The sequence below is a fragment of the Hydra viridissima genome, unplaced genomic scaffold (genome assembly GCF_058129835.1).
Source record: "Hydra viridissima isolate aposymbiotic clone 2 unplaced genomic scaffold, HvirCarnegie_v1 scaffold_1, whole genome shotgun sequence".
NCBI classification, from domain to species: domain Eukaryota; kingdom Metazoa; phylum Cnidaria; class Hydrozoa; order Anthoathecata; family Hydridae; genus Hydra; species Hydra viridissima.
The window spans coordinates 7804164-7829691 of NW_028324300.1; the positions used below are offsets into that span (position 1 = coordinate 7804164).

A 25528-nucleotide genomic window follows, 5' to 3' on the forward strand; every position below is an offset into this window, starting at 1 on the left:
AAGTTGCTCTTGCGCTTCGGAAAATAAGTGTTAACAATTTAAAAACTTCATTAATATCTACAAAAAAATCTGTCAGTAGAGAGTCACCAGTTATTGAAAATTACTTTTGTTAATTACTTTGAATGAATGAGTTTTAATACAACTGCCGTTCTTTTGTTACATAACTCTAAAAAATCTATCACGAAATAATAGATATAAAAATTCCACGAAAATAATCGCAAGGTAACGTAAGTGATGTAACGTAAGTTAAAAACCTAGTATCAAGAAAACAAGTATATCTTTCTTTGCCGGTTGTTATGTTTCTTAACAGATCCAAAGAAAAGTTCGATTTCAGTAAAGCTTTTATTTTTGATTCAAGAATACCAATACAATAGTATCACAAACTTAATATTTATAGTAAAATAGAAAGTTCCTAGAAACATACAGAACATTCTGGAACGTTATTATATATCTAGAGGGTTCTATGGAAGATTCTCGAATGTTCTGTTGTATCTAGAAAGTTCTAGAATGGACCGTAACATCTCCTCGCCAGCTTGGTTTTACGGAGAGCAAGCGTTTTGATTATTCTTTGATAGGCATCTACTAGATCGTCTTGTTTTGACTTGTTTTTTATCTTGACCAGTCGGCTCACACGACAACAAATCGGGCTGTACTATTATTGACTCCTCCACCTCCCCGGAGTTGTAGCGATGCCTGAGTTGTTCAATATGACGATGCCAGACTAGACCATCAGGCTCTGTCTTCACTATGACAGATCGAGGACCGCATATTTCAGTGACAATAGCCGTAATCCATTTTGAGTTGTAATCATTACTTGAGCTAAAATATCTGGCATAAACCAAGTCTCCCACTGAATATTTTACAACTTTGGAAGAGTCCATAGATTGCTTTGATTGTTGTAAATGAACAGGGGATGGCAAAAGCAGATCGATTTGCGCCCGAATTTGTCTGCCATTGAGTAATTCGCTAGGGGACGATCCATTTGCTAAAGGAGTTCGGCGGTAGACCATGAGAAATTCCTGAAGAGCATTCTTAGGAGGTAGGTTTGATTTCTTCATGGCTTTTTTGAAAGTTTGAACTAGTCGTTCGGCAGCACCATTTGTGGCGGGGTGATATGGAGCACCTTTGAGCAGGACAATACCTCGACTATTACACCATTCTAGAAATTCCTGAGAAGTGAATGAGGAATAGTTATCGGTAACTAGAGCATGTGGATAACCGAAGTGTGCAAAATCTTCTTCCAGTAAATCAATGGTAGATTTGGCACTAATAGAAGACGTAGGATGAATACATGGATATTTAGATAGAGCATCAATCATGATAAGCCAATTAGTACCCATGAAATTGATTGCATGATCAAGATGTAGACGACTCCAAGGGCGTTCTGGTAGCATCCATGGATGGACTGCTGGTTTTGATGGAAGGTTCTGATTTTCCGCACAGGTAGTACACTGGTGTGCTAGATTAGTGATAGCTGAATCAATGCCTGGCCAATATACGGCAGATCGTGCGAGTTGTTTCATTCGTTGAATGCCGAAATGACCTAGGTGCAGTATCTTCAAGACTTGATCTTGAAGAGTTTTGGGGACGACAACACGTGGACCATAGAACAAGCATTTGCCTGAAACTGAGAGAGCTTCGGAAAGTTTTTGGAATTCCCGTATCTCGTCATTATTGTCGGATTCGACCCAACCATCTCGAACATTGCGAATAACTGCAGCGATGACAGGATCTTTGCTCGACTCGCGGACCAAGATATTCGGATCATGCATATTGATTTGACGACTAACGGTTTTCACCGCACAAATCATTAAATTTTCTTCACTACTTTCCTCCCCATCGAAAATGCGATCATGGTCAACCGGTAATCGACTGAGCGCGTCAGCGTTGCCGTGTTCAGCTGTCTTACGAAACTCGATTTCATAATTGTATTGGCTAAGAATTAAAGCCCATCGAGCCAGTCTATTTGCTGCCATAGCTGGAGTAGCCTTTGTTGGACCAAATAGAGCCAGTAGTGGTTTATGATCAGTGACGATGGTAAAACGACGACCAAAAAGAAATTGATGAAACTTTTTTAAGCCAAAAATTATTGCCAATGCTTCTTTGTGAATTTGACTGTAGCGACGTTGACAATCAGTCAAAATCTTCGATACATTTGCAATTGGACGTTCAGAGCCATCTGCTAATCGATGAAACAATATGGCACCAATACCAACTTCTGAAGCGTCTGTTGCCATTCCTAACGGTTTCGAAGGATCGAAGTGAGTAAGAACTGAATCAGATGATAACAACTGTTTCACAGCTTCAAAAGCTGACTGTTGTTCGGATGTCCACTGCCATGGCACATCTTTCTTAATTAGACGATAGAGCGGGTCTAATGTCATAGACAAATTTCGAGGAAGAAATTTGCCGTAAAACTGTACTTGACCAAGAAAAAATCGCAGCGTATTAACGTCCTTAGGAACTGGCATAGCCAAAACAGCATCAACTTTGTTACCTTTAGCAATACCTTCCGAAGATATTATATGACCAAGATATTCGATCGAAGGACTAGCGAAAATACATTTTTCTAGACGACAGCGTAGTCCGTTTTTGCTTAGTCGTTGTAGAAGACCACGCAAGTTGGAAATGTGATCGGCTGCGTTGTTGCCACTGACGAGAATATCATCGAGATAGACAGCTACACCGGGTAGATCACTTGTTAATTTATCCATTGTCTCTTGAAAGTACCCCGGTGCTGAAGTGATTCCAAATGGAAGACGTAGCTGAAGAAGTACACCAGTATGTGTACTGAGAGCCAGTCGTCTCTGAGAAATTGGACCCAAACGAATTTGATTATAAGCGTCAGCCAGGTCAATTTTTGTGTATCCATAACCGTCACGCAGTTTACGCAACAGGTCTTCTGGCAACGGCATTGGGTAGCGATGAGGTTCTAGCTGAGTATTAATGGAGACTGAATAGTCGCCACAAATTCGAATCTTTCGTTTTGTTTGTCCCGGAAGCGCGGTCTTTTGAATAGGAACCACAGGTGTACCTTCGTCGTTGAATTGAGTACGTTTCCAAACACCATGCTTGATACCAGCTTCGTAAGCGTCAACCAGATCTTCTTGAATAGCGAAAGGTACAGGTCTTGGACGGCAGAAGATAGGCTTGTAGTCAGGCTTGAATTTTATTTCAAGTTCAAAGTCTTTCAAACAACCCAATTCTGGTTTAAACAGGTCTGGAAACTCAGAACATAGAATTCTGCACCTTTGTTGGAGATCTGTGTCAGGTTTGAGATGCTCAAAGACCTTAGCCACAGTACTCTTGGATGATTTCTTAATCTTTTCATCAACTGAAAGATCAAGTAGTCGAATACCCGATCGGCCAATAAGATTTAGTCCAGGAACAGAAGTTACGTGGAACCAGATCTTGCAACAGGTTGTTGGAGCTTTAACTGATAATTCAACTTTCCCTAGTATCGGAAGTTGATGCTTGCTTGCTGACTCGAATTGTAAATCCGACGATTGAAGATGTGGTTTACCCAAACTTTGCCATAAAGTATGGGTGATGAAATTGGCGGGAGCTCCAGTATCGAGTTCGAATCTTATCGAATGCCCATTGATTTGGAGATTTTGTGTAATTTCATCATCAACATTGATTTGGTTGACTTGGCGAAGTGCTTTAGTCTGTCCATAAATGAATATAGGCTTGACCGTCTTTCGGGATTCAGCTTTTTTCTTGAAACAAACTGCTTCAATGTGACCATTTTTACCACAAAAATTACATTCGGCGTCCTTGAAACGGCAATTTTTGCGTTCATGGGTCGATTTGCCACAACTTCTACAAGCGGTTGACTCAGTCTGAGATTTGTTTTGTCGAGGAGCTGAGGATTTGGATTCCGATTTATGTTGCCCCAACTTATTGATTGGGAGAGACATCGGAGACTTTGAGGGACCAACGGCAGTTTCCTTGGCTACCTTGGCGGCCTCCTCGGTTTCGGTTGCTATTTCTACCGCCTTGGCGAAAGTTAGATCTTCATTTTTGCACTTGAAAAGAGCTTTGAGCACTGCTTCATTTTTAATAGAGCAGATAAAATGTGTTCGAAGAGCTTCATCCAGTGGATTTGTGATGTTAGCAAAGTCGCATGTTGCAGCCAATTGTCGAATTCGAGCAACCAGTTGTGGAATAGATTCACCTTGATTTCGACCAATGCTTGACCAAAATTTGAATCTTTCACGAACAAGAAATTTGGTTGGATTGTATTGTTCTTTCATGAATTGAGCAATTTGATCATACGAAAGATGGTTGACTGTCAAAGGAGTCTCTTGTTGGCTTGCAAGATTGCACAACTGTTTGTAGATGACTGGAGTTTGACAACTGAGAAAATAAGCAGCTTTGTTATTTCTTGTTATACCCCGAGCTTTAGCGAATGTTTCGAATCTTTCCTGATAGTCGACCCATAATTCAGCTGTTGAATCAAAAGCAGCAAAATCTTGAGTGACCTTTGATTCATTGGCTTCAAGCAGTTTGACAATGGCGTCTTGTTGCTCTTTGATTTGTCGCTGTTGTTCGGCTAGTTGTCGTTGACTAGCTTCTTGCAGCTTCTGCATTTCTGCCAATATCGCTACCAGAGTAGCACCGTGTTTTTCTTCCATAAGTAGTTTTTAGAAAATAGAGAGATCTTCGTCGCCAAAAATCTGTTATGTTTCTTAACAGATCCAAAGAAAAGTTCGATTTCAGTAAAGCTTTTATTTTTGATTCAAGAATACCAATACAATAATATCACAAACTTAATATTTATAGTAAAATAGAAAGTTCCTAGAAAGATACAGAACATTCTGGAACGTTATTATATATCTAGAGGGTTCTATGGAAGATTCTCGAATGTTCTGTTGTATCTAGAAAGTTCTAGAATGGACCGTAACACCGGTCACCTCTGATAATTTTTTTTTTATCATTGTAATTAGTATTGAATTCTCAACATCTTGTAAAAATTTCTAACACGATCCGGATTAATTCTTCGCAAATATTCGACCTAAAAGTTGCAACACTTTTTTTTACCTTGTTTTCTGCGTAACGTAAGTTAAGTGGCATTTTCGGTAATAAATTCGCCCTCTTTTAGCCAGACTCAAAACTTTTTAGCTTGTTTTATTCTTTAGACTGACAGCTTTCATAAAAATCAGCTAAAAATTTAATTTAAAGTTTAAATATGCAAATATTTGATAAAGTTGTTGCGCGTGTAACGTAAGTTAAAAATGGAATTGCCCATATTAAATTAAGTTGTTAGGGCAAGGCTTTCAAAGTTTTTTTGCGTGTTGCACGCTTTATTAAAAATCAAGCCGGAAAAATATTTGTTAATGCGCATGCCCACAATAAAGTTCCATTACGGAACTGCCGTGTATAAAGAACATTTGGTAAAAAATTTCAGCGGATTTGAGAAAGTTTATGTAAAGTTACGCTTTAAAAACTGAAAAAAATTTGGTGTTTCTAAACTTTTACACAATTTGGTGTTTCTAAACCTTAAAAAGTGAATTATGTACTTTATCATTAAAAAGTGTTGTCGTTGACATAAACACAGAACATATTGACCTGCTATCCAGAGGAGGTCTCTTAACTCCTTCGAAATTAATTGCAAGTCATGTTATTAGTTGCTTTGTTAGGCTTGATGCAGTGAAACAAAGTCTACTAACGTTGGAATATCTTGACATCAGAAAAGTTAGCGAAAATACTTTATAAGAATATAATTTGAATCAAAACTTTATTTGTTATAATCATTTCAATTGGGGCTTTCTCTTGTCAATCGAACAGTAATAAATATTTTTTATGAAAATCAACAAAAGATTGTAAGTGGCAGTAAACGCAAAGATGGTGTATAATCGTTTAAAATCAGACAATGAGTAAAAAAGAAAAAAAGAAATGTGTGTATATCTATATATACATATATTTATTGTTAATACGATTAAATTGTTTAAGCTGCAAATTTGTCTATATTTTCAATATCGTAAATATCTCAACTCCAAATGCTGTTTCATAAATGCATCTGTGCATCTGTTATATTTTAAATGTTAAAAATTATTTATTTGAAATGAACAGTGAAATATGGTTTTACTAATTTAATATTTGATAAAAATTTCAAAACACAAATGAATTAACTTAAAAACTTTTGAATAAGGAAAACTTAATAAACTTTAAACTTGAATAAACTTAGGTAACGTTAAGTTTTACTATTAAAACTTTTTTAAGTTTTAAATTTTTACAGAAACTTAAAATACTGAAAAACTGACCTTCTAATTTTCGGCTAGTTCATACAACATATCCTTCCGTGTATAAAGTAGGCCATGAGACATGTAGTCAAAAATCAGTATTGAACATTTTAGTTTTTTCTTTTCCTTTTCCTAAACATAATTGACAATGATCCAACCCTTGGTTTTCACTTAAGTTTTCTAAATTTAGGAAAAAGAAAAACTTCTAGATTAACGCAAGAAAGATTCAAATGATAGAAAAGGGTTCAATGATAATCTGTTAAACCGAATTAAAATTACATAATAAAATAAATCTCTTTGTTGTTTAAAAATTAGTTCCTACTCAATTATCACTTATATACTCAATTCTCACTTTTATACTCAATTATTACTTTTAATTTGGAAAGCATATCGATCAGTGCTTTATGTTCAGCATCAGATATATTTCTTGGAATACTTTTCAACCACAATTTGGATTACCAATCATTTTTTTCTTAAGGTTTCGGTATGAAAACCATATCGATTTTTATATTAAAAAAAAAAACTTAAATGTAATAAAATTTCTGTGACTATATCATTTTAGGGAACAACAGTCTTTAATTTTTTATATCAATTAAAGATGTGTATGATGCTCAATAGGAATGTTCAAATACAACGCTACTATTTACAAGTGAATCTGCACAAACGCTACAGGTTATTATTATAAATAACCGTCTGACTATGAAATCAGAAATACACCCTTATATTGCTTCTTTATATTGTTCAGCAATAGTAAAAGAATCCAAATAGATTCAATTTCTTCAATATCATTTTGACGAACAACTTGAAATTCTATTCAGGCTCCACTTTTGCATTTTATTCAAATATCACCCGATTTTTAAACTTTGTTACTTATGATAGAAATGATGCTACCTGGATAACGATAAAAGCAAACAACAGTTAGAGTTGTTCTTGTGAAAATTTGTATGATAAACAAAATTTTAAAAGTTGTACAATATGAGTCAAAAGCTCAACTGAACCCAAGCCAGCCCTATTTTTTAATGTGATAATGATAATTTAATCAAGTGTAATCATTAAGTTAACAATTTGTAATAAGTTAAAAAGTATCCTCTTTTTAGTCGTGTTTACGCCTGAAACTTATCAAAAACATCGGATTTTCACAATCAACCTAAAATAATTGGCCACAGAAGTAAGTTGTTAAAATTATTAGGTGTACCAGATTGAACATAACCGAAATAGTGTAGCAAAAAAATCTCTAGTTTTACTTTTAAAGATTTTCTTTTTTTTTAGATTATAAAAAATGCTTCATTACGTCATAACGTTTTAAAAAACGCAGGTCATAATGTTGTAAAAAATACCCGTCATAACTTTGTAAAAAACAGGGATTTTAATTTTTAAAAATTTTTGCTGGGTTTTATTTATTTTTTGGTTATGTTTTATTTGTCAGTCACATGACGGTTATACTGAATTAAAATGTAATATTATACATATTAAAACCGGGTTTTAAACTGCTCGACATTTAATTTTGAAAAAAAGGGATAAATAGATATATTGAAACTTTTTAGGATAAAACGAAACAAAAATCTTTTTTTTTTTTCTTTCAAAATTTGCATATCTTGATATCAGCCAAAATTACTTGATATCAGCCAAAAAACTCTTTATACATAATTCGTTAATTATAGTTACTGTGATAAAAAGTTCCAAAATAATATTTTCAGTTAAGGTTGACCTACATTACCTGATTTTTTTGAATGGAAAATTCTTTTGAGAAAATCTCCCATTTGTTCTAGAAACAGCTCTTAGAAGCAGCTCTTAGAAGCAGCAAGGTGGCTTTAATGTCCTTACAAAATATCTTTTGGAATACAAGCATCAAAGAAGTTATGATAAACATCATTGAAAGCCTTAGACTTAAATATATAATTATGTTTCTTTTCTCAAACAAACAATTATTTTTTGTGTTTTAACTGAGTTCATTTCAAGGTTCATTGGGGACACCAGCCTTCTTCTTTTTTTGAAAATGCAACAAGTCCTGAGCTCTATTAGATGCTTACGAAAAGACTTGTTCGAATAGCAATTTATCACAGCATTGTCTATAGTGGAAAGTTTACTAAACCAAGCACTGATGGTTAATAATATTCCTGGTGATTTTATTTTAAAAACGGCTAAAATGCATATTATACCGTATGGAGCCCAAATTGCAAGAGAAGAAAATGAAGAAATTGCAAATATCTGAAAATAACTTTTCTCAAATATTTCTTCTGCATTAAATTGATTCGATTGTGTCATAGATTGTTGTCGCTTACTTTTGATTAAAATAAACGTTGATATCATCACAGATATTATGAATAGTCCGGGTATTAAGTAACAGAATGTAATTACCATCATGATAAATGATATGGAGTCTGATCTTGTTAACTTCCAATCTAGAGAACATCTCTTAAAATCAAGATCGAGACTGTACTTCGACCATCTCATAACTGGAAACAGCGCCCATAAAAAACCATATATGTAGCAAAAAACTATTGCAATCATCTTGTAAAAAAAGTTAGAATTATTTTTATGGTAATATACTGGGTATTTTATTGCAATGTACCGGATAAGGGAGATTACAAAGATATGCATGATTTTAACAACCGCAAATCCAAAAACGAGAAAAGCACTCGCAACACAAACCTTGCCATTTTTTACCTGCTGAGCTTTAGAAGAAACGATAATTTCAAGTGTAGTTCCGAGTATTGCGTGAAGTATATCTGATATGGAAATGTTGAGAAAAAAAAGGTGCGAAATTGACGTTTTTTTGACTTTGAAAACAATCACATAGCATACTGCTGCATTTAACAAGAAAGCGACAATTGTTATTATTGAAGTATACACTGTTGAAATATAGCCGTATATGTCCATCTCTTTTTCTAAAAAAAAGTAAATAGAAACGCGTCATCACCAAAGTTGGCAGATTTTACCTTATAATTGTTATTAGTAATGACTTACTTTTTTTAAATGATATATCTTTGCTGCTCGCAATAATATGTAAATAAAAATGTTAATGTTGAAGAACCATCCTTTTACTTCAGCATTAAAGAGGCAATAAATTTAGTAAATTGAGTTGCTCAACATGCACAAAAAAGTTAATATTTTTTATTATTAATAAAAAAATCTTTTCACAATTTCATGTTTTGAAATTTTATTATATGAATAGATAAAGGAAAAATAAGAAAACTTTATCTTAGAGATAATAAAACATGAAGCAATATTTCGTAACCATATGGAAACATGTGGAACATATAAAACCGCAACTTTTATATTTCACTTTGTTAAAGACAAACTTTAGGTCTATTCTATGTTTGAAGACCTGTTAAAGCATTTCAAACATGTCTACTTACTAATTCATCAATTTTCTATTTGTTTAAATGGAAATATATTGTATCATTACTTAAATAAATTATATTGTGAACGCGTGAGATCATGTGACTTAGTAAAGGACATCAAAGTTTCCTGGACATAATATTGTTGGTAATACAACGGTTGAGAACCGCTTCCCGGTTTATATATATATATATTTTTAATTTATCCTTAAAAATGTTTTCGAAAAGAGATAGAGAGAATAAAATTTTTATTAACGTTTATTCAATTTAAATTTGAAAGTATTAGCTGTCATCAGCATAAGATCTACCTCGAATTAGAATAATGAAATATTTTTTCATCTAATAACTAATCTAAAACAAATGAAAAATAAATACCGTGGTTTGACCTAACAAAGTCCTACGCTTTAAGAAAGTCCTAATTTAAGAAATGACAAATTTCATATATATAAAATAAACATTTGGGAAAAATAACTTAGTTATTTTAACTAGATATCTAGTTAATTCAAATAACTAAATTTTTTTCTCTAAATGTTTATTTTATATATAAACAATTTTTCATTTTTTAAATTAGAACTTTCTTATAGCATAAAACTTTGTTAGGTCACACAACGGTAGCCGAAAACCATTAGGGGAGTAGTTTTAACTAAGCATGGAATTCTCGAAACTATTTTTGTTTCGATACGTTACGAAATGAGACTCGTAACAGAACTCTTCTCGAAATGTTTTTGAGTTACGAGAGTAAGGTTTTTAAACTTTCGAAAATATATTTCGATTGAGTCCCGGAAGTTGCGAGAGTACCTATTGATTTTCGGGAAAAATAAAAATCTATCTTGAAACCATTTTTTCCCGAAACATTTCGAGGAAATGAAAAAAATATTAATAAAAATGTTTAAATGGTCATAATTTGCTTTGAGGATGGTTTGCTTTTGCAATGTGACGTAGTTTGAAGAAGTGATGAAGTTAAAGAAATAGTCAAATCGCGAAACGTCATAGATTGTTCGGGATCGAACTCACGACCCTCTGATAACGGGACTCATGCCTCAGACCGCTTGACCATTGAAACAGTGTAATAAAAATTTAAAAAAATACATTATTTAAATTACACATAGTACATTTATTGTTTCAATGGCCATCTTGGGTCATCATTGGCAATCAACATCTCATTTAGGCCAAATTGGTAACACTTCTTCAAACTGCGTCACTCAATTGAGATCCAGTCCATTCAGATTTTCAATTTTTCACTTTTCTCACAAACAATCGATGACGTTTCGCGATTTGGACTATTTCTTTGGAGGAGGCAGGAATCGATCTCACAGCCTTTTGGTTATGGGACTCATGCCTCAGACCACTCGACCATTGAAACAGTGCAATAAAAAGTTACAAAAATGCATTATTTAATTTCAATATTGCTCACAAAAAAAGTAAAAAAAAACTTTTTAGTTTTTATTGCACTGTTTCAATAAATTAGTAATTTAAAATTACTTAGTTAGTAACTTAGCCATAAGTTAAACAAAAGTTTAAAAGATTTTAAGGAAAAAAGAAATGAAACAAACACGAACTTTGCCATTTTATTTAATCAAAAGTTAAATAGTAATTTATTTCATAAAAAAAGATTAAGTAAAGTCAACAAATTAGGCAGTAGGAGTTGATGTGGAAGGTCCAGGTGTAGCTGTGGCAGGTGTAGCAAAAGGGTCATCATCTTCAGAATCATCTCCAAGGTCAACTAGTGGGACAATCCCTTCAGGCAAAGATGAGGAAGTAGATGTCCTTGGTGTATCCTCTTCGGCAATGGCCTCTTCAGTGGAAGTGAGCTTGTAGGTTTTTATCTTCACTCGATCGTAGTTTTGCTGGATGTAAAGCAGTTTTTCAACTTACTCATGCTGAAGCTGTGTACATGTCCCATTCACTGACAATTGATGACTGGGTAGGGGGTCATTCAGGCCCAACAATTGCCATCTCTTTATCTTTGAATAAGTCAAAACATGGGTCATCTTCGAGTGCCATGACATCCTTGAGCTGCTGCACATTTGTGGTCATTTCCTGGATTGAAGCAGGCCACTGTTGATGAGCATTAGAGTTGACAATCAAAGCATTATAAGCAGCTTCAAAAAACCCACCACCAAGTTTTTTTCAATGGTTTACCCTTGTACAAGGGGTTGAGGTTAGCCATGGCATAGAATGTGTTGTTGGAGCCACCATTTGGAAAATACTTTCCAGATTTTTCTTCAACTTTCCATAAAACATTTCAGCAGTTGGAGACAGAGTTTTAGTGTCAATCTGTTCTTGTGCCCGAACATTGATGCCATAGATGTGAGCAAAGACCTTGTGGATGCACACTTTTTTGCCAGCTGAAAGACTTTCTGAGTTGTCACAGATCCTTCTCAAAATTGGCAGAATCTCATCATAAAGGTTAAATTCCTCTTCAGTAGGCACTGACCTAGCAAGTTTCCAACCAATGTCATTTCCAGGATTGTCTCTAATAGAGCTCAAAATCTTGCACATTTGCATAATGCTATCAACCATCATGTAAATGGAATTCCAACGAGTTTTGACTGGGGCAATGACCTTCACGACTTTTAGAGATGGCCTTTCTTGACTGCTCAGATCACTGTCGTCCATTAAAGATTTGCACTGAAAAACTAAAAAAAAAAGTTATTAGTAATGGTAACCAATTATAAAAACCTGAAAGAAAATTTAAAAGTTAATTGTAACTTAAATAAAGTTAAATTAGCAAGTTAAAACTGAATAAGGTTAAAAACATTAAGACAATTTTAAGTTTTACCTCCTTCTCAATCCTTTGCTCGGCCAAGTTTGATCGGTGACACTTGGAACTCAATGCAGTGGCTTTGATGATGGCAGCTTTGAGATTCATTGTTTGAACTGACTTTGTCTCCTTAATCGTGTTTTCCCCAACCAGATTGAGAAGGTGGTCTGCACACAAGAGAGAATCATCAACATACGTGCACTTCGGAATAGCTGCCTTCATGTTGGCAGCTAAATCATGAACACATACCACTGAACTGAAGCCGTCATTTCCAGGAATGTCAGAAACATACCTGCAAAAATCAAAAACAATAATGTACATGTTACAAATTTTACAACTTTGTGAACATTTTCGTTATAACTCATTATGTCCCGTTAGGTAAGAAGTATAGTTTCGAGATACAATTAATTGATCTAGAAATGCTAATTTCGAGAAATAATGATATTTCCCGGTAAGAAATAAAATTCTATATTGTAATACTATCATAGTTGTATTAATATTAAAACTTACTTGTCAAGTTTGTCGGCAATTGCATCGGCAGTGTGTCTTTCAGCAAAAGGTCGAGTGCCAATGACTAACATCCTGAGCCGGAAATATTCTCTGATGTAGTAAAAGGTGATGGCTTGATATGAGTCATTGTTTTGATTGCTCCAAAGGTTTGAAGAAAGGGCAAATCCAGATTTTTTACGATTTCATATTTAAAAACAAATGTTGGCATATTAATACGATAAGAAAATAAGATAAAAAACAAAATATTCCCTGTTTCTTCTTTTAAAGATCTTTCGTTATTTTATTTGTTTTATTAGATTTATAATAGTTCCATGGTTATATATAAAAATAGCGATGGAGTGTAACCGTAACAACTTATCGTTTATAATGGTATCCAAGGAAAACTCAACAATAATTTTTGAAAAGTTATAACATAAAATATTAATATGTAAGCGCACTAATGTGCATTAATTCATCCTATTAAGTCATGAATAGTAATGGTAATTCCTAGCAGTATTCTATAATAATTAAAAAATTATGTCAAGTTAAATTTCAAACGTTGTGAAACGATGAATTTATATATATATATATATATATATATATATATATATATATATATATATATATATATATATATATATATATATATATATATATATATATATATATATATATATATATATATATATATATATTTATATATATATATATGATATTTTTGCTATTGCTACTACAATAGTTTCATAATGTTTAATTGGTCTTAAACTCTTGAAAAAAAATGAGTGTTGGAAAATACAACTCTTCTGTTAGAGTTGGAAACTGGAATGAAGATCTGTGCTTGGAGGAGGTAGTTTTTCTAAAATAAATTTTCAGTATTATATTAGTTTTATTTCATTTAAGCCAGAGGAAAAGGAAGTGGTGTAGTAAGTTGTTATTATCAAAAATAATTATTAAAGTTCATAAAATTTACCTACAAAAATTAAGTTATGGTTTCTAGTGTAACATTTTAATTACTATTAATTTATATTTAATCTGAACAAATATTCATTACTGTTAAAAGAGATTAGCATTGGATTTTTATGACAGGATTGCCTGCAATCAGAGAAATAAGAGAAGAAAAATGTAATTATAAGATGAGGTAAATAGTTTTTTTGTTACTAAGGCAGCAAAATTTTATCTTATAACAATGTATTTATATAGGAATTATTAAAAGATTTCATGGATAAAAAAGAAAATGGTCTATTACTAGTTTCCAAAAGAAGAAGTTTAACATCAAAGTTTTTACAGCCTGTATGTTCCATAGTTTGAAGCTTTTATTTATAAATAGACAAAGAGCACAGTTACTTTCTATAGATCTCTCTCATTGACAGACAAATCTGTTGTACATATCTTTATTCTATCATGGTAGGTTAAACTTACACAAAATGAAGATCAAACAGTTAGATTTGGTGATGTTATTTGTCTGTATAATGTATCCACCAATCAAAATCTCTCCATAAGTATGTTTGAAAATCAGCTTCTGGAATCAGATATAGTCACATGCAGCGCTTCAGCATCACCAATATTAGAGTCATGTCTAAGAAATGCATTTGTTGTGTCAAGGTACAAAGTTGTTCAAACAAGTTTTTAAATGTTTTAATATCAAATTTTTTCTTAAAGTGTTTTGAAAATATTTTTGTTTTAGTTATGATGGAAGAAATAAAAATGGGGAGTGTTTGTGTTATGGACAACATTTTGTTTTAAGTGCAGTTCCAAATCTAAAAAACGTGAGTGTATGTATTTGCATGTGACTTTGTACATTATAAATTTTACAACTTTTTCACGTGCTATTTGAATATTTGTTTGTGTAACTGTATTTGTTATATATGCAATTAACCTTAAAATAGATGGAGGTTGTTTAATTAAACAGAAAAATTTCATAGGAAATTGAATAAATGAAATTTTTTCAGTATTAGATAAAAAAAATAGTTAGGGTTAGAACATTACACTTAAAATTAAGGTTAGAACATTAGGCTATAAAGTTAAACAGAATTACATAGTAAAAAATATAAAAAGTTAAAATAGCTAAAAGTTCTGAAACCTTTGACAAATTTCAAAAAAATAGTTCAAAATGTCAATCAGTTTTTCTCAAAATGTCAAAACAAGAAAAAGAGTAAAAAGATTTTTTGTACTACCAGGCAAATTATGCTAAACTCACAGCACAAATGTTTTCTAATTTATATGATTGCAGAAAGAGAACTCTCTATGAATGGTTAAACATTACTTAGATGTTGTAGATGACAGGAGAAAAGTTTGATGAAAAAATCATCATCAGAAAAACTCACAGCTAAAGAAAACTTGCAGCAAGTGTAAGCATGACTTAGTCAAGGAAATTTGCTGCACTTAATGTAAAATTGAGACTATTAAACATAAAAAAAAAAAAATGAAACAATTAGATGCCCTAGAATTTCAGTAGAGAAGTTAGGATAGTTCAAACAAATTGTATCTTTTTTTATTCCTCAATGTTAGGATTTTTCAAAGTATCCCCAAAAAGATCACCACATAGGCTGGAATGATCCAATTTCATTTGAGAAAATTTTCTATATACTTAAACCAAAGTTTGCAAGGAGTTTCAACTTTTTGTAGCAATCATTTCAATTGTGCCAACCTTTAATCATTTCCTGTAACATTTTTTTCTCTGTTATTAGCTAGATGTCTAGTTTTGTTAGGTATTTTTTGTAAATAAGTATTTAAATTTAGAAAAAATCTTTCCCTATAAAAACTATTGTTATATAGAGGAAAATAATCACAATCATTAAAGCAAATATTTCCCTGCCATATATTAGTTATTAAATAGAAAAATTCATTCTTCTGTATTTGTTTTAAGTAAGGGTAATCCATCTTTTAAATTGTGCATGTTTTAATAGACTGTCATTTTAAACAGTCTGTTATTTAAAGTTTTAATTTTTACTAAAGTTAACCCAAAACTTTATGAGTAAACCACATTAAGTGAACTAATTGTTTTTGTATAAATTCAACTTTTTATTGTGATTAAACTTAAATCTCCATAGTGTAACTTTACAACTCAATGACAGTAAATAAAAGATGTACAAGAAACTTAGTATGTTTAAGTAGTTTCCTAAAATCCCTTGTGTAATCCTCTGTTAAAACAAGATTAAATTTTTCTTTTGATAAATATTTTATGTGGGTTGCTTTACATTTTGGCAGACTATTAGGTTTAGACAAAATATTTCTCAGAGTTCCTTCTGCTACAGATTTTATAGGAGGCTAGTACTGTTACATGATTTCTTCTGTTTCAGATTTTCTAGCATATTAGATCTACTTAGGGATTTTTTTTCTTCTTTTTAATTTTCTAATGGATGTTTTTATATGAAAGGACTTTGAGAAAGATTGCTTGAGAAGAAGTTGTTATTGCTGCTAATTGTGCTGTTTGATAGAGTGAAAAAAGGTTTCGGATATATATATGGTTAGGTGCATTTAAATTTTTGAGCTGTTTGGTGTAGCAAGACTTCATCTTTATAGTCAAGCATAACTCTCAAAAGCTGAATGATCTTGTGACCATTACTTTTGTCATCTAATCACTTCCAGGGGCTCTTTCATAGCTAAAGTTGTTCTCAGCACATCCAATTATGCTTTAAATAGTACTTTCATGGATTTTCTTTCATTTATAATCATCTACTCCAAACATTTTGCTTTCAGATTTATTGTCTATCTGCTTGTAAATCTACTCTCTTAGACATGTTTAGTTATTGTTCATCTTTTTCCTAAAATAATAAAAGTATGATGTAGCCTGTTTAAACAAGAACTGAATATTCTTTAATAAGGTCATGTTGAAAAAACTGATATTATATATTAACAATGAATGTTATCAAACTTAATTACATTTTTTAGTTATCACCTGTTATTAAAACATGTCTTTAAATGCTATCAAGTCAGTAAAAGTAGGTCAGTCATAAAAATAAGATCAAAATTACTTCCTTATTAGTTGTTTGAAATAAGTGGGAAGAATATGCCTCTAAGTATGTCAATAAGAATTTTTTCCTCTTATAACCAAAAGTTTTCCGCTTGGACTGAGTAGAGATAAATGTTATCCTGATAGCCTATAAAAGATTAAAGGTTTTGACAAGATATCCTCATTTGATGTTATAGAAAAAAAAAACATTGCAAATATGAAGGCTGCAGGAGAAGATCCACAATTGTCCAATTTCTTCAAAAGTAGAAAAAGTGAACACTGGATCTTTACCTGTAGTCTTCATATGTATAAATATAACTTATTAATGGTTTCAATAAACTCAAACCTTGAGTTTATTGAAACCATTACAAATCCTGGTGTGTTATCTTATGTGTTCATGTATTACTGAACTATTGTTGAACTTTTGTGTTCAAATTTTTTCCATTATTGTAAGGAAATTTAAATTTAAGAGATTAAAGTTGAAACTTATTTGATTTTTTCTAAAATTAAAACAATTTAACCACAAATATCAAAGAGATAACTGAGCTCTTAACTTTTTTTTTCTTCTTTAGCTCATGTTAACAAGTAATCCAGTGACATTTATAAAATGCTCTAAAAGGTCACCATATCAAGAGGTTTTCATGACATCAAGTCCTTCTTATCTCTGCAACTGGTTTTTTAATTTTGTTGTTGTTTTAATTTATTTTGTTCTTGTTTTTATAACTTTTTTTTTTTTTGTTAATACTGTTATTTTGATTATTTTTTTGTGAATATTGTTATTTTGATTATTTTTACAAAAAAATGTTGTTGATGCTGTTTATTGTTTTTATTTTATTGTTTTATCTTATTTTTGTTATTTATTATATTTTTTATTCATTTAAAATTGATAGAATAATTAACCTTAAAAAAATTAACATCAAGTACCTTTTTTTTTTTAAGCTACAACAGAAACTCTAAGTATTTTATAACCCAAAGTAGTTTAACAATGATCTTGTTTACTAAAAATATTTTTGGCCATCTGTAAAACTTTCATTTTTACCTTATTGTTTAAAATTGATTTCTTTTTCAGTAATTATAAACTTCTGAATATTTATTTAAAATACAGCTGTTTACAAATGTTATTTTTATATCTATGTGTCAATTTGATGCAAAAAAGTATTTGACCAACTGTTGATTGCTAATATTTTAACAATAGTTTGATGACATAATGATAACACACTAACTATTGTTATGAATGATCACACACTAACTATTGTTATGAATCACAGTTTTTACTTTAAAGGTACAGAGCTGTTTCTGGTGTAAAAAAACTGGTTTTTATTACAAAAAAAAAGGACCAATATGTCTACAATGGCATTCATGTACAATGTTTATTCTCAATTTCCTGACAAATGAACATCTGATTTTGTGTTCACCTTTCTCTGTTTTTTAAACAAATTCTTATTTTCTGTATGTTGTTCATTTTAGCTCTAAATTTTTTGTTATTGTAGTGAGAGCAATTTTTTAGTAATTTTAATCAATAATTTAAAAAGACAGAGCTGGGGCTAGTATTCCTCAAAGGACAACAAAAACAAGAGGCACTTTGCACTCACTATTTTTGGGATGTCTTTCTGTTTGGTACATGGTTAACAATGTTTTAAAGTTGAACTACTTTCTTTATATCAGCAATCAACTTTAATAAAATGTTTATAAAATATTAATTTTCTAATTTTAATTGTACAATTATTTTACTAAAAAAATTTAAAAATCATTTTAATTTTAAATAAAAAAAACTTGTATAACAATACTAAAAGCTTTTTATTTGCAAAGTATTATTATTATTACTGTTACTATTAGATAATAAAATCACTCTACCATGTATATATCAAAAACATTATTTGTAGTAAACCTGTATTATTACTATTATAGGCAAGTTTTGCATCTTGATCCTCAAAAGAGATTACAAACAGAGGGATACCCAATATTGGTGAGTTTTTTTAATTGACACTTTCACTTACATGAACATATTTTTGCATTAGTTTTGTATTAAAAACATCATAAGAACATTGTTAAAAACTTTTAGACTGTAGTTCTATTTTAGAAAGCTCTTTTTTCTAGGCTAATGAAAAGATCATTATAAAGCATTGCTATACTAACCAAGCATTGGCAACATTATCAGATTATACCTTGAGGTTTGTCTTTTAAGTGTTTAAATAAATTTTATAATAATTTGTTTAAAAATCATGCTTATTTTAAATTTATTTAGAATAATTTTTTGTTGTTGATTTTAAAAAGTTAAGAAGATTTTAAACAAGATAACAATCTTGTCAAAAGTAATTCCGTCAAAATAATTTTGTTGAGTTTAAAGTTTTTTAGAATTTATGAAGTTTTGAAGTTTGTTCTTTTTTAAACTTACACTAAGCTTTTATCATTTATTTTTAGTTCAAATAAATGATAAAAGCTTAGTGTAAGTTTAGTCATAAAACTTCGTAGGTTTTTAAATTCTTAACACAATGCAAATATACTAGATTACGTAAGTGTGGTAATTGAAAAAATAGTGAAATTAATTGTTCATTTCCATACTTTTTAATTCTGGTAAAATTATTCGAAAAACTCTTAAAAAAAAAACTAAAAAATACTGCTATCAATTTCGGAATTTTTGCTAAGAACTGCGTTATTTTACAAGATGTGCAAAGTCAATTAACATTCGTCAGTTTACAATACAAATATTTGTTTATTATATGAAAGAACATATATTGCAATGCACTTTTCATTTTCATTCAAAAGTTTTAGAGGACACCAATCAAAGTGTAGCCATGGTATTTAAAGTTCAAAAAGCAATCATTAAAAGTATAAAAGATTGATTAACAATATAGATATACAGATACTTACTTCTCTAATGGTTATGCATGGTAATACAAGAAACTCCAAAGTATGATAAATATCCCAAATCTTATAATTGTCCCAAATCTTATAATTGTTACAAATAAAATTTCAGAGCAGACACAAAATAATTGCAGCCATGTGATAGTATTGGAAAAACAGTGTAAAGTTTTGTTTCTAAAACTAATTTGCATAGAAGTTCTGCCAATTCAGGTACTAAGCTCACAAGATATGTTTCCTTATTGCATCGAGGATATTGGTCGAGATGTAAATTTTATCTTTGGTCGAGGAATTAAAAAAGGGAGAGAATATGGCTCATTTCATCATTTTGAAATGATATGGAGGGTACTGAGGAAAAAGACTTTTCGTGTCATTATCCAGGTAAAAATAGATTTTTGTGGTAAACTTGTAACAGGTTCAACAGATTACAGCGTTTTACTTGACGTCACTTTTGATTATATTTTATGGGAAAATATAGCTGATAAAGGCTAATATGGTCGTTTCCACATCTACCGTGAGTTTGGCGAAAGTTATTACAATATTTTAAATAACTAAAAAAGTAAAAAAGCATTAAAAATGAGTTTTTTCAACCACAAGTGTAGTATTATAAGGGTTTGTTTAAAATTGTTCTCAGCCTGAGACTTAAATCATTTATGTACTAATTTTGATCAAACATTTGAAACACGAAAGCTTTCTAGTCTTATCGTATGTGTTTCGCAATTATCCTATATAGTGTTGTCACTTATCGTATCTTAAAATCTGCTTTTGTGTCTGATTTATAATGTACTCATGGTTTCAAATGAAAGAATGCATTTGTAACATTTTGATTTTGATTTTGCTGCTACGTTTCAGATGTCAGAACCGAAGGTAAACATTTTATTTTGCGCTTGGACAATTGGACTGGTTGCTTTGGTCATTTTAAAACATTTTCAAACATTTTCAATTGGATTTACGATTTCTATTGCTGTTTTTAAACTGAGCTAAACTGCTTTTGGTTCTGTTACCACTACAATATTACAATCAACATTTCCACAACGGCTTTCATTTGAACATTTCCTACATTACAGCTTGGTAATTAATTTTCATTATTCTGTTGTACGTCATCAGATGAAATTATGGTTTTAGTTGTCTTAGATGAGGCACTTTTTCAAATATAGAGCTGATGGTATAATGATACAGCTGCAGTTATTCAAGATCGCCATTCCAACCTAAGTGATCGTTAGCTTTTTTTTAAACTGTTCTAAAATACTTTGATCAATACATGATCCAATAAAGATTGTGAGAAGAAGCTGATAAAGTCACATTTTGAAAGAGTCTGCTTTGAATAAATAGATGGAATGTCAATTGCAATTGGCACAGCGAATCTTTGAACAATTTTTGTATAGTCAACGCTAGTTGTATCAAATGAAAAAATTCCGATCTTTTTAAAACCATTTTTGATATTATTTTCCATTTAAAGTTGCTCGTACATTTTGTTTGCTTATTTCCTGTCCTTCCTGGTCGGTGTGGCATTCTTTGTATTCAAATGGAAGTGCATGGCCATGTTGTTCATACATAAAATACAAATATAAAAAACAAATAATTTCTTGTCGCAAAGTTTCTGTTGAATTTAGAAAAACTACGATAAGTGTCGATTCATGGTAATTACCATGTGGAAACGACCCTAAAATGAAGGCTTTTTTTTTCTACTCTGAGAATATTTTACAAATTTTTTTTTTTTTTTTCAAAAATCACTTTTAAAGTAAAATAATAAATGCAAAGAATTTACTTTTTTTCCATTTCTATGATTTGATTTTTCGATTCAGGATCTAAAGTTCGGCAAACGAAATTTTACAATTTTACAACTTATTACTTTCAATTCTCACCATTTATGTGTTGCTAGGGCATCGTTATGTGTGTACAGTATTAAAAATGGCAGAGAAAGCGCAAGTTTTAAATCCTTATAATTTATTTGTTACTTTTGACAGCTTTGTGCTAAAAATGAAGGAATTCGGATAGGCTGGCTTATGTTTTCTGGATGAGGTGAAATAGAATGATCTTGTAGCTCGAAGTAGGTTTTAGGATAGCGCAAGCTGAGCTGAGTCGAAGTTTTATTTGTGCGATAAAAGGTTTCTTGTGCTATAAAAAATATTGCAAATGTCAAGCAATAAAAATTGGAATGAGTGTGCACATTATGTTTTTAAAAAATCACATTTTTAGAATGTATGGATCGGATTTCTCATATATTATCAAAAGCACTTTTCTAATTTTTGTCAATAAAACGGAGTTGTGTTAATGGAGATTACCTAACGAATCGTGTTATTTTTTATTTTACAATCATTTTTAATGTTAAAACTTCCTAGAGCAGTATTGAATTTTTTAGTTCTTTTAGAACTGCATTTGGTCGGGAACTCGAAGTTGCTGCGCATACGTTTCTTGATTCGCACAAAGCAGAAAAGCCTGAAAACCACTGGGTCATTGTTGCCTTCCGAGCGAATGCTTCGAAATGACTTTTATAAAAATATTTTAAAATTGATTTTAATCTATGCTATTTTCATTTAACATTCTAAAAATAAAATTATCATTTATTATTTATTAATGAACATTTTTAATCAACATGTGCAGACAGTTTAATGGAGAAATTCAATCAGAATGATTTAGACCTCGAGTCATAAAACTTTTTTGCGATTTGTTGCCGAAACACTTATTCGCCTTACTTACATTAATCATAAAGAAATATTATTAAAAGAAAATCGTTTACAATCGTCCATCCAAATTAGAAATGGTTTGGTGTTTTTTAAAAAAAGAAAACATTAATTCAATAAGATAAATTTTATTTCGTACTGAAATCTTAACTTTTTCTTAAAAAAGTCACCAAATATTGTTCATGAACGAAATAGTTGTTTTAATAAGCTTTTTCCAGCTGAAATTCTACCAAACAATTTTATCAAATAAACTTGTCATCGTGCAGTCGCTTTCATAATCTATCTTTGTTCTATTCCGTTTCACGCTGGGCAGAAACTTCTCATTTAATTTCTATGTTAAATAAAGAGCGTTTGGTTTTGATTGATTCTGTTATAGAGAAAACGTTTATCAAGCGTTTTAAAGTTCTCTCGATTTGATTTCGCTATTAAATGGTAAATAATCCTTTTAGTAAGTAAAACAGTAAAACCGTTATCGTGCTCCAACAACAGTTTTAATACAAGTTTTCATCTACTTATACAAGTTCTTTTTCTCTTAATGTATATCGAAGTTGTTTTTTTTTTTTTCTTTTTTTTTTTTTTTTTTATTGTTCCTCGATTTACTCCTCTTTAAACATCAATTCTTGGAAATTCTGGTCTTTGATATGTAAAGAATCGTATTAGCCGTAAGTTAAGCAAGTGATTTTTAAAAGATTTGTTAATAAAACAATTTATAAGAACATTGGAAATGGTGGATAGCTTTGCGAACATAGCGGCAATCATCACCAAAAGCGTAGGAGGAACGATTTTAAATAATGATAGAATACCCACTATGGCATAGGGAGTCCAAATTATGAAAAACATTATGGTAGATAAAGAACACACTCTTAAATAATCTTTTTCTAAAAGGTCTATGGACCGCGTCTTCTTAGTCAATCGGAGTTCACATAATTTTCGGTCAGCAACTGCACTTACACTGACATATAGCGCTAATGTTATAAGCATTCCAGGCAAAATGTTACAGAAGATAAAAACCGCAACAATATACGATAAAGAATCTGACCTTGTCAGCCTCCAATCCAACGAACACCGCTTCTTATCAAGATCTAACTCATAGCTTGACCAACCTATTAGAGGAAAAGTTGCCCAAGTAAAACCGTATACGTAGCAAACTGATATCAACGCTGCTCTACACCAAAACTTTTTGCAATTTTTAAAATAAAAAATGGGATACTTTATAGCAACAGTTCTGATCAAAGAAAGTACAGATAGGTGCGCTATATTTGTTATAGCAAAACCAAACACTGCAAAACTGCTCGTAATGCACAAGTTGGTTCGTTCAAACAAAGATTCAGCTGACATTACAATTTGAGGTATCAATCCGAGCAATGATTCTAGTAAATTGGTAACAGATATGCTGATAATTAATAAATGCGTAAGTTCTTTTCTCTTCACTTTGATCAAAATGATATAACACGCTGTCATATTTAATATTATTGAGGTAACAAGTACTGTAGAAAAAAAAGCTCCTGATACTGTATTGTAAATATTCATTATTTCCAATCTACAAATGAAACAAAAAGTGCACATTGAAAGCATGCTATCGTGCTATCGTGCTCAGGATGAATAACTTTGAAAACGTAAATATTATTCAATCGTTTGAATTTAAAAAAAAAAAATTTCGTATTTTTATAATTTGGAAAGTCTTTCCATCTGAAGAGATTTTAGAATCTAACCTTAGAATCTGATCTTAGAATACATTGAACCTATTCATAAAATAGACAATGGCATGAAGTTTATCTTAAATTATAAACGTTAAACAGGAACCTACCTTCTTCCTAATTTTAATAACGTGACAAATCAGTGAGTGCTTGAATGGAACTGAAGAAAAAAGTTTTAAATTCGGCGATTAAAGAAAACTTTAAAGTAATGGCTTGTAGTGTTTTTATATCATTCTTACATTATATAATGGCTTACATTATATAATTTGACTAAGTATAAATTATGATCAATATGAATGGTTGTATTGAGTGAAGCGAAAAAAACCATCAAAATATCAGTGTGTTCCATCTGCTTCGTTTTTCCAAAAGGAAAAACTCTCAAAGGATATTTCTAAAATAATTTATTAGTCGTTCTCTATTCCACGTAAACAATGATGATCAAATCTGCAATAAAAAGAAACTGGTTTATAAAAGCTTCAGTTGCGTGGGGAGCCCTGATTAAGAGTCTATTTTTTATGACGCAATACTTTTTTTTTAATAGCCAAAAATAGTGGAAAAAATTATATACATATACATACATACATACATACATACATACATACATACATACATACATACATACATACATACATACATACATACATACATACATACATACATACATACATACATACATACATACATACATACATACATACATACATACATACATACATACATACATACATACATACATACGTACGTACGTACATACGTACGTACGTACGTACGTACGTACGTACGTACGTATGTATGTATGTATGTATGTATGTATGTATGTATGTATGTATGTATGTATGTATGTATGTATGTATGTATGTATGTATGTATGTATGTATGTATGTATGCTTGCATGCATGGATGCATGCATGCATGCATCCATGCATGTATGGATGTATGTATGTCTTTGGAAGTACTAGAAATGTTTTACAATTTTTGAAAACATAGTTCTATTTAGAAATTTAGATTTTTCAAAGACCCCGCTCAATCTCAAAAGTTGTTCCCGCATCTTCATTAAAAAAACATTTCTTTTTGAAAATATAAAATCAAAGAAACAGAAAAACAAAGACACGTGAAATCAAAGAGACAAATAAAAAACTTAAAAGAGTCTAAAAAAATTAAAAAAAAACCGAAAAAAAAAAAACAACAAAAAACAAAGAACAAAAATAAATTGCAAAAATATGCTTTCAAAAAAGAAAAGTTTTAAATAGGGGAAATCGGTACTGAATGGAAATTTATTGAGAAAAAAACAAGAAAAAATGTAATTATATGTAAAACAAATTTCCTCAAATTAATACAAAGTAATGTTTTTAGTAATAATAACTTTATCAAAGGAAGTAGACTGGGTATGAATATACTGGCATGAATGGACCACCCATGTACTGAATGGAGCGGGGGTGATAAACGTAATTTATATCTACTTTGTGGTTGTGAATATAAATTCTTTCCTAAACA

The 25528-nt window shown here is 31.0% G+C and overlaps 4 protein-coding genes across 8 annotated transcripts; 1 reads left to right on the forward strand and 3 right to left on the reverse strand.

Moving 5' to 3' along the window:
• Positions 1–8144: 8144 nt before the first annotated feature.
• LOC149893179 (opsin-3-like) lies at positions 8145–9333 on the reverse strand. Its single transcript, XM_090093098.1, has 2 exons — positions 9213–9333; positions 8145–9133 (listed from the first exon to the last, which is right to left on the reverse strand). The coding sequence occupies exon 2, from the start codon at positions 9123–9125 to the stop codon at positions 8145–8147; it is 981 nt and encodes a 326-aa protein (XP_089949224.1). The 5' UTR covers positions 9126–9133; positions 9213–9333.
• Positions 9334–11026: 1693 nt separating this feature from the next.
• Positions 11027–13314, reverse strand: LOC149893180 (uncharacterized). Of its 2 annotated transcripts, none has more exons than XM_090076871.1 (3): positions 12861–13314; positions 12369–12642; positions 11027–12225 (listed from the first exon to the last, which is right to left on the reverse strand). In XM_090076871.1, the coding sequence occupies exon 3, from the start codon at positions 12203–12205 to the stop codon at positions 11717–11719; it is 489 nt and encodes a 162-aa protein (XP_089932997.1). In that variant the 5' UTR covers positions 12206–12225; positions 12369–12642; positions 12861–13314; the 3' UTR covers positions 11027–11716. The 2 variants fall into 2 exon arrangements, with proteins under 2 accessions (XP_089932997.1, XP_089932998.1); XM_090076872.1 differs by having other exon boundaries at positions 12861–13312.
• Positions 13315–13555: 241 nt separating this feature from the next.
• Positions 13556–22227, forward strand: LOC145188117 (cilia- and flagella-associated protein 161-like). 4 transcript variants are annotated; one of them, XM_090076863.1, is made up of 8 exons: positions 13556–13686; positions 14040–14129; positions 14248–14441; positions 14524–14611; positions 17364–17464; positions 18700–18757; positions 18889–18962; positions 22016–22227. In XM_090076863.1, the coding sequence occupies exons 1-8, from the start codon at positions 13618–13620 to the stop codon at positions 22140–22142; spliced, it is 801 nt and encodes a 266-aa protein (XP_089932989.1). In that variant the 5' UTR covers positions 13556–13617; the 3' UTR covers positions 22143–22227. The 4 variants fall into 4 exon arrangements, with proteins under 4 accessions (XP_089932989.1, XP_089932991.1, XP_089932990.1 ...); XM_090076865.1 differs by having other exon boundaries at positions 22025–22227; XM_090076864.1 differs by having other exon boundaries at positions 14524–14605.
• Positions 22228–22452: 225 nt separating this feature from the next.
• On the reverse strand, positions 22453–24479 carry LOC145187591 (opsin-3-like). Its single transcript, XM_090076861.1, has 3 exons — positions 24291–24479; positions 24145–24194; positions 22453–23877 (listed from the first exon to the last, which is right to left on the reverse strand). The coding sequence occupies exon 3, from the start codon at positions 23865–23867 to the stop codon at positions 22944–22946; it is 924 nt and encodes a 307-aa protein (XP_089932987.1). The 5' UTR covers positions 23868–23877; positions 24145–24194; positions 24291–24479; the 3' UTR covers positions 22453–22943.
• Between the last annotated feature and the right edge of the window lie 1049 nt (positions 24480–25528).

Coding starts and splice junctions, on each gene's coding strand:
- LOC145188117 (XM_090076863.1), top strand. CDS start 13,618: ATGAGTGTTGGAAAATACAACTCTTCTGTTAGAGTTGGAAACTGGAAT. Junction 14,442..14,523: donor AATGCATTTGTTGTGTCAAG/GTACAAAGTTGT, acceptor TTTTTGTTTTAG/TTATGATGGAAGAAATAAAA. Junction 18,758..18,888: donor CAGAGGGATACCCAATATTG/GTGAGTTTTTTT, acceptor TCTTTTTTCTAG/GCTAATGAAAAGATCATTAT.
- LOC149893180 (XM_090076871.1), bottom strand. CDS start 12,205: ATGGACGACAGTGATCTGAGCAGTCAAGAAAGGCCATCTCTAAAAGTC.
- LOC149893179 (XM_090093098.1), bottom strand. CDS start 9,125: ATGGACATATACGGCTATATTTCAACAGTGTATACTTCAATAATAACA.
- LOC145187591 (XM_090076861.1), bottom strand. CDS start 23,867: ATGAATATTTACAATACAGTATCAGGAGCTTTTTTTTCTACAGTACTT.